We start from the raw sequence: 8,235 nt of genomic DNA, 5'->3' as shown, positions 1-8,235 counted from the left end.
TCATGAAACATTGGTGCCTCATGTTTTTGTGTTCTTAAACAAGCAATTAAGAAATAAATCCGTTAAATGTATGTGCGTGTTTGTGTGAAAAAAAATAAAAAAATAACACGTTTGTAATTGTTTTCACAACATTTAAGAACAGGGATTTGGGATTTTCCTTAGTTTTCAGTTATAATAATCAAAATTAAAAGAAATAAACATTGGAACTATAACAGTCTGTGTGTAATGAATGAATAAAATATAGCATTTCAGCGTCAGTTCAGGCAGGCCACATAGTCAAGCTCTGCTGTCAGCTGATACCCAGATTTAACAGCTGATCTGATCGCTAAAGCACTCAATTGGTCCGTTCAAACAGGGCGCCCTATTTAAGTGCATTTGCAGTCTACTGCTTGGCTGCTTCCACTGCATTCCTTGCAACCCACCTCCTCCCCGATCGCCTCCTTAACTTTGTTTAACTTAATCAATGTCATACTGTTTTCATTGATGCATGCTCTGTTCTCAATGGGGGAATTTTATTTGCTGCTCTCCCAGTTTTAAATGGGAGATTGTCCCCAGAAGCTGCTGCTGTTACCTGACTAGCTTTCATGGAGCTCATGAAAAGTATGGGTAACTTAGAACAGAGCCATACCGCCAATGTAACTTTAACAATTATGCAAATAAAAGCTATACAAAATTTTGACTAAAGAATTGTCTATGGTATTTTTGACTCAAGTGGTCCTGACTGAAATATACAAGTTTCACTTTTTGAATGGAATTAGTGAAATAAATAAACTTTTGATGATATTCTATTTATATGACCAGCACCTGTAAAGCACACTGATTTCGTGTCTTATGTGAAAAACATCAAATATCAAAGTTTTTGATATTTCTTAAATATTTTTGTGGTGTTATGCACATTGACATGTTTTTCATGTGATTTTACATGGGATATGTACATTTACAGTCTCATTTTACAATTTTAAACTCTATTTCTAAATTACATGAAAAAAAATTAAATGTCCCGTTCTTCGTGATCCCATGTTTTAAACTTCAGTTAGTGTGTAATGTTGTTGTTAGAGTATAAATAATATCTGTAAAATTCTAAAGCTCAAAGTTCAATGCCAGGCGAGATATTTTATTTAACAGAATTCGACGAAACGACCCGTTTGGACTACATCCCTCTAGTTCCTGCAGTAATGACATCACTAAAACAGTTTTTTGACTAACCTCCGCCCACAGGAATACACAAAAAAGTGGGCGTGGTCTTGTTGCGCTCCGACGGAGAAGAGGAAGAGTTGCGTTTGTGTTTGTCGCCATGTCGTCAAAATGCTGTTATTTTCATTTCGGAGTCCAATCACCTTTGTTTGGCCTTCCCAGGGACGCTGTACTTAGAGATCAATGGTTACAATTTATGTTTAACTCGGTTACCGAAAATTATAATAAATAAATTATAACATGTAAAACTATGTGCAGCACATTTTGCTGAGGACAGCTTCCTCAATCTCAATCAGTTTAATGCCGATTCGCACAAAGATTAATCTTGAAAGATGGAGCAGTTCCCTCTTTGTCTGGAGAAGGCGTTGTTTACGGACCACAAAAGTGTATTTTATTATTTAAGTTTGTGCGTTTAACATTTTCTGTAACTTATTACACAAAGGGCAACGCTGTTTAGCTTTGTTAACTAGATGGTAGGGCTGTGCAAAAAAACGAATGTGATTTTTCATGCGCATCTCATCAGTAAAAACGCTCCTGTGATTATAAGTACATCTCCAGCAGTTTTCAAAACAAATCCTGGTGTCGACAACACGACACAGGAACCGCTGGCAAAATCAGAACTCGTCACGTGTTTCTGAAGGAGGGACTTCATAGAACAAGGAAGTCATCAGCCCGTTTTTATGACAGTGAAAACAGCGGTATACAGATAAGTGAATTGTGTGAAAAATACTGTGTTTTTTACACTCAAAACATGAACACGTTATATTGCACACTGTAAACACAATCAAAGCTTCAAAAAAGCACAAAAAACGGGACCTTTAAAATTCCGTAAAATAACAGTTTTCGTGCCAAAAGTTTAAGTGCGGAAAAACGGAAATCAGAAGAATGCAGATCATATTTATTTTGCTTTAGCATGAAGCTGCAGTTTCAAAACTTGAATTACACTTATGAGTAACAGTAAAATGCTGCATGCCTTTATATCAGGGATAGGCAACTTCGGTTCTGGAGGGCCACTGTCCTGCAGAGTTTAGCTCCAGCCCTAATTAAACACACCTAAACAAGGCAATCAGTGTTTTCCGGATTACTAGATAGATACAGGCAGATGAGTTTTTATGAGGGCTGAAGCTAAACTCTGCAGGATAGTGGCCATCCAGGACCGGAGTTGCCTATCCCTGCTTTACATGCTTACATCCTAAAATGTTTACAAACCTTTACAAAGCTTCTCTTGCACATGCAAAGTTAATTTACGCTTACAGTCTTTTGTACACTTCCACAACTCTTACCCTTGCTAGTGCAAATCTTTTTGCCATTAAATTAACTTAATACCATTCATCACCCAAATGAAGATGGAATAAATGGCTGCTCATATTCCAGCATACGGCATCACTGAACAAGACTGAATAGTTTGTCCAGATTTTTTTTTCTCTCATGCGCATTTATTAACAGAAATATATATTAGCAGAACCCTGTTTGTTTTACATGTAATTTATGACAAACCATACTACAGATGTCAGATTTAAGTTGAACCATGGTCCCAGTGTGTGGAGAACCGAACAGTTTGATTTTTTTCAGCAAACCATCCCACCCCTACTCCCTACAGTTCTTATTTTAGTTATTTTAACTCTTGTGTAACTATAACTAACCATTTGTCAGTACAACATACTATTCCCATTTCACTTTACTTAGATTTTTTTTAAGCCAATCGGTTCAAGAAAGCCTAACTAATTAGATTTTACAGTGTACCTGTTTACAGATTCACAGATTCATAATGTCTTACGGGAGGCCTGTGAGAACACACCAGTGTAGCTGAATACTGGTTGCTATGGATTTGGACGAACTTCAGCGTAGTTTTTAGCTACATTAGAGAAGCGAATTACTTTTATTTGGTCTGCTTTTTCATTGATGTCCCTCCACATATATTCAGGAGAGAGCAGTTTACTAGGTTTGTTCAAAAGGAAATACTTGTTCAAGTGAGACTCCTCTTGCCATACTGCCTCAATGGAGTTTGCAGCATCAATGAGCAGCTTCTCCCTGCAGGTTTTGGTGAGTTGATGTACATCTTCTAATAAGCCACCAAATGCAGCACCAGCATAATAAAAATCACCTTCCCCAGCTGGAATGTATGCTTGAGACTCTGGTCTACGCTCATATGTGAATCGATCCCTTGGAGCATCAAAGAACCAAGGATGAATCACACCTACCAGACGACCCAAAGACTCCACACCCCAACGGCCATAGAACTTTGTATCTATGTCAAGGCAGAAAATATAGTCAGCTTTGTTGGCCAGTTCATTCTCTATTAGTTTTTCCAGTTTTTCCATCCTGCTCATACTGATGTCCTGCCATCTTTTCAAACTCTGAACCTTTAGAACTGTCAAATTACGTTTTTCACCAATCTTCACCTCAGGAATTGATTCTGGTTGATCTGTAAACAAGTAGTAATGCACTCGAAATCCAACAAAGTAATGCTGTTCTGCTGACTCCAGAAAATCTTTAACAAAACGCGTGTATCTAACAAACAGAGGAAACAAACACAGGAAGAAATATTATGGTTCATTTATGCTTTAATCATTACTATTTCCAGAATAAAGGAAAAAACAGAGGAGGGGAAATAAATGAGGATTATTAATAAGATGAGAGATATCATGAAGACTTACTTTCCCAAAGCGAAGACTGTGGTTGCTATGGTGAGATTGTGTTGTTTGTAGATAGAGTCGATCAGTATGGGGTCAAAGGTTCCCTCCCAAATGATTGGAGCTGACCATGGTGTCACAGAAGCAACATCCGTCCGACTTCTTTAAAAACACACATCCAGCGCTGTAATCATTTCATTCATGATTGGAAATGGTCTATAACTGGTTAATACTAAAAACATAATACTCACCCTACCAACACACTCGCCTGGTTGTACAACAAGCTGTAATAAAAATGAATAAGCAGAAAGAACAAAATACACATATAAAACATGGGTTTCCAAGTGTTTTTTTTTTTATGTCCATCTATGAACCAAAGAGATCATCATTTAACTCTCACGGGTCATCTGATCAGAACCTCAAAAACAATCATGAACCAAAAGTGTTCTTGTCTAGAGCAGTAGTCCTCATTAACTATGGATCAGCTTAAAAATAAAGTCACTTTTAAGAAGAGGAAATTTACCCACCCTGGCAATGAGCGCAATCCAAAGGTCTTTTGCTTCCATTTTGGCCTGATATTAACAGAGTCAAACTCTTACTGATTTGAATTTGATTATGTTGTGTCACATTGCTTGTGTGTATATTGATGACTATGAGCAAATATGTGTGTGCTAATATTTTTTTTGTGTGTGTGGAAGAGTGATGTATGTGTATACACACTCACTTGATGACGACTTGTTCTATTTTCTGCTGTTTGCAGCTTGAAACAGTAAAATATTAAATAATTAATTAATGCAAACTTCTCAAACCAAAAGATCAACATATACACTACATCTGCAACAAGTTTTTCTAACTGCACTAAACTCACCTGTTCTGGATATTATTCAGAAAAATGACCCTGTAAAGAAATATATATTACTTTAGGAGAGATCTCTGTAAGTGCTAATCTTCTTTTTAGAGTTTTATATCTTATGCTTGTCATGTTTAAAAGAAAATCCAAAGTCAAGAATTGCTTGATACTGTAGGGTTGAAAATCAACCAAGATTTTTTGCTTTTCTGGTCATTCAGCAATCCTACAACCAGACTACTACAGTATAGAAACCACCCTTAGCCCCCGATCAAACAGAATATATATATATATATATATATATATATATATATATATATATATATATATATATATATATATATTTTTTTTTTTTTTTTTTTTTTTTTTTGCAGTGAGACGTACCTTTAAAAAAAAAAAATTCTATATGCGATTTGTCTAATTGGGGCCTTAATATGATATCTTGAGAATAAATTTGTTAATTTTTTTTCTCTCTCATTTTTAAAGGGGTCATACAATGTAGTTCCAAAAATGTATATGTAAAAATAAATGCTTTAAATTAGAAGCAGAATAGAGTGGAAATATAAATACTTCATTTACTCCTCATGACCACATATCAAGCACAAGTTACCAACCTCTGAGAAATAATAATGCATTATTTTCACAAACCAGACACAAATGTAAACCATCTAATATTACTGAAGAATAATTACATACCCACTCAATACCATCCCAAAGAACAAAATAATGATGAAAAAATTCTGCCGGAGCTGCATTATTCCTGAAATACTCATGTACACATTGATATGAAGTTCAAGACTGAAGTGTTAGTGAGAGGAATAAAGCAAGTGAGATGTAGATCAGGGGAGGAGCTTACAATTGACTCACTTTATTATTTGAACTTCCTTTTACTGCTGTATATTTTAGTATGTGCAAAATGTGAAACTCATGAATACTTATTTGTGATTTTAAACTCATTAGATGTAAACAAACCAATAAATAAATAAATAAATAAATGTGTGATTTGAATTGAAAATAAACCTGGCTTACTGGCTTTTGACAGTGAAACAACCCTTAGCTCAAATATCAACAATTGGAGGGAAAAAAAAGTTTAGAATAAATGGAAAAAAATGTGCCTGAAGGACAAAGAACAAAACCATTTACATATGAAAAACAAAAAAAATTTATGCTGGCCCTAAGATGGTCATGTGCTGGTCTTAAAATGGTCAGTATATTTTTTATATTGGTCCCCCCATCCTGCCAAAAAAAAAAAAAAAACAACAACAACAAAATAATAATACATATTTGTATATATTTATTTCATATAATAATATAATTTAATTTACTTGTGAATTTCATTTAATTTGTGTGTTTAACCTGTTAACTGTAACTCACGTTTTTGAAGATAGACTTGAATGTGCATGATACAAACCTAAATTTTTATAATTCATGACTGAAAACATTTTGTAACATGATTTTGATGTGCCATTTACATGGTAATGCAATGTCTGATTTTAAAATGGGTTTTGAAGGATTCATTTTGAGATTTTATGTTTTCAAGTGATATATAACTTCTGATGATTTCTAAAATGTGATAGAGAAAAAGGCAACGAGGAAGTCTTTTTTTTAAACAAAGGTCAAAGCTCCTTTTGTAATGTAGATTTCTGAGGGTGCACTCTTGTCATAAATTCATCTTTTACTTTTCCTACATAAAGATTAACAAAAAATATTGGTAAAATATATATTTGGGAGTCTTAGACCTTTCCAACGATATATAGTTTGTCAAGATTAGATTAGATTTGATTGTAATATAGTATAGTCAACGTAGGCGTCCCGTATATGGGACGGGGTGACATTTATGTTTTTGCAGCTGAGCATTTACTATATGTAAAATTAATCTATATACTTTGAACAGTGCACATGTATGCATTTTATTTCATTAAAAAAACTAACTTATCTTGAATGTAGTTACATAACCCTTTCATATTTTCTATAGCGGAAGTTGTCATAGTTGGGTAAACTTCCATAGTGGCGAATGAGAGACTACATTAAATATATGTTTTGTCACAACAGTGTTTCTACAAGAGGGAAAAAAAAATAGAAAGAATATTATAGATTACAATGCTGATGACCATTAATCAATTTCGATCTCTTGATTCACTATCAATTCACATGAACAGGCCTACTGTACTTACTTTTCTTTGGTTAAATTCAGTATTTTCTTGCATGAATAGGGCTTGGGTGTCGTGACGTCATAACTTGGCGTGGCCGCCACATTGATAGCCTCCTTTGCTGCTACTCGGACTACTGCGCAGTGTTTAGACATACTCCCTCTCATCCGTGTGTCTTAATTTGATTAGTTAAAAATCTATTTCAACCATGGTAAACCTTTGCTGTATTGTGGGGTGTAATAGCGCAACACATAATCGCCATGGGGAAAATAAAATGAAAATGGATTAACTTTACATCGCTTTCCCGTTTGGAGGCGCGACCACGGAGACCATAACATCTGAATATTAATTTATATAGCTTTAAGTCAACATTGAAAATAAGGGAAATTTCTTGGGTTACTGATCCAAAATACGGGAAATTTCAACATTAATCTTTTTGTTGCTATCCCTCTGCTGACAGCAAAAAATCGTACTACAAAACTGCTGCATTAAGTAACGTTAAGAGATTTGTGAAGCTAGGTCTAACTTGACTTTAGTTACAGATTGGCGTGAAATCGTGCTCTCACAACAACCACGCTACCTTAAAAAGCCCAACATCACGCTAAGGTTGCTTTCAAGTAAGCAAAACGATACTTTGAAAACATCTGTTTCGCTGGAAAGGCAAGGAGTAGAAACAGGACAACAACACAGAGACTTGACAGGTCCGATTGAAAGGCTAACAGGATATTTTACAATAAAATATTAAAATGGAAAGACAGCGGGAAAAGAGTTCAAATAAGTGAGAACCCCGGAATAAAACGGGAGGGTTGACAGCTACTAACTACACTTTTGAAACACATTGTTAAAAGTCCATGTGTGAAGGGTTGTTAGCACTAACGGTTACTAAACTAGCAGCTAGGTAGAGCGCAGCTTACCGGATTACTGTATACTGTTTGCCGCTGTTCCGGTTCCATGATTTGCAGCTCCTGAACCCATCCATTTGTGAACTGTACATGAGATTTTAATGACTTGTAGCTAAAAAAAATAGATAAGACTATCTCAAATATTGTTTCTATTTTAGTTTTAATGAAAAACCAGGGGACCCCCCAAGGTCGTTTTTTGGGACTTATGGGGGGTCCCTTGATGCTTATGGGGGGTCCCGGACACCAAATTCACTCAATTCGAACACTGCCTGCCATGTTTGAGGCACCATCATAACTCTGCCCACATAAAGCAGTCATGGGCAGAATAAGCCTCAACAGCACAACAGTTACCATCTTAGCAAGGCACTGGCCTGTTGTCTCTGATAAAATAGTATAAGACAGTTTTTCCTTCCTGCCACTGACTTGTTTTTCTATACACTGAGGATGTGGTTGGTATGGTTTTCTGCAGTGAGTCACTGAGATCTAAACTAAAAACTGTGCTCCTCTCC

General features: G+C 35.6%; 1 protein-coding gene across 1 annotated transcript; it reads right to left on the bottom strand.

The window, feature by feature from the left end:
- Positions 1 to 2,310: 2,310 nt before the first annotated feature.
- LOC113093789 (globoside alpha-1,3-N-acetylgalactosaminyltransferase 1-like) lies at positions 2,311 to 5,480 on the bottom strand. Its single transcript, XM_026259355.1, has 7 exons — positions 5,371 to 5,480; positions 4,696 to 4,725; positions 4,552 to 4,587; positions 4,355 to 4,399; positions 4,079 to 4,111; positions 3,852 to 3,989; positions 2,311 to 3,705 (listed from the first exon to the last, which is right to left on the bottom strand). The coding sequence occupies exons 1-7, from the start codon at positions 5,445 to 5,447 to the stop codon at positions 3,015 to 3,017; spliced, it is 1,050 nt and encodes a 349-aa protein (XP_026115140.1). The 5' UTR covers positions 5,448 to 5,480; the 3' UTR covers positions 2,311 to 3,014.
- Between the last annotated feature and the right edge of the window lie 2,755 nt (positions 5,481 to 8,235).

Source organism: Carassius auratus, unplaced genomic scaffold (genome assembly GCF_003368295.1).
Source record: "Carassius auratus strain Wakin unplaced genomic scaffold, ASM336829v1 scaf_tig00215135, whole genome shotgun sequence".
Classification (NCBI taxonomy): Eukaryota; Metazoa; Chordata; class Actinopteri; order Cypriniformes; family Cyprinidae; genus Carassius; species Carassius auratus.
Note: the sequence above shows the minus strand (reverse complement) of the source record. Positions and strands in the feature narration are given on the sequence as shown.

Excerpts from the sequence above, each read along its gene's own strand:
- LOC113093789 (XM_026259355.1), bottom strand. The coding sequence starts at position 5,447 with ATGAGTATTTCAGGAATAATGCAGCTCCGGCAGAATTTTTTCATCATT. Across the intron at positions 4,588-4,695 it reads CTGAATAATATCCAGAACAG|CTGCAAACAGCAGAAAATAG; the intron begins GTGAGTTTAGTG and ends TACTGTTTCAAG. Across the intron at positions 4,112-4,354 it reads GGATTGCGCTCATTGCCAGG|CTTGTTGTACAACCAGGCGA; the intron begins GTGGGTAAATTT and ends TTTTTATTACAG.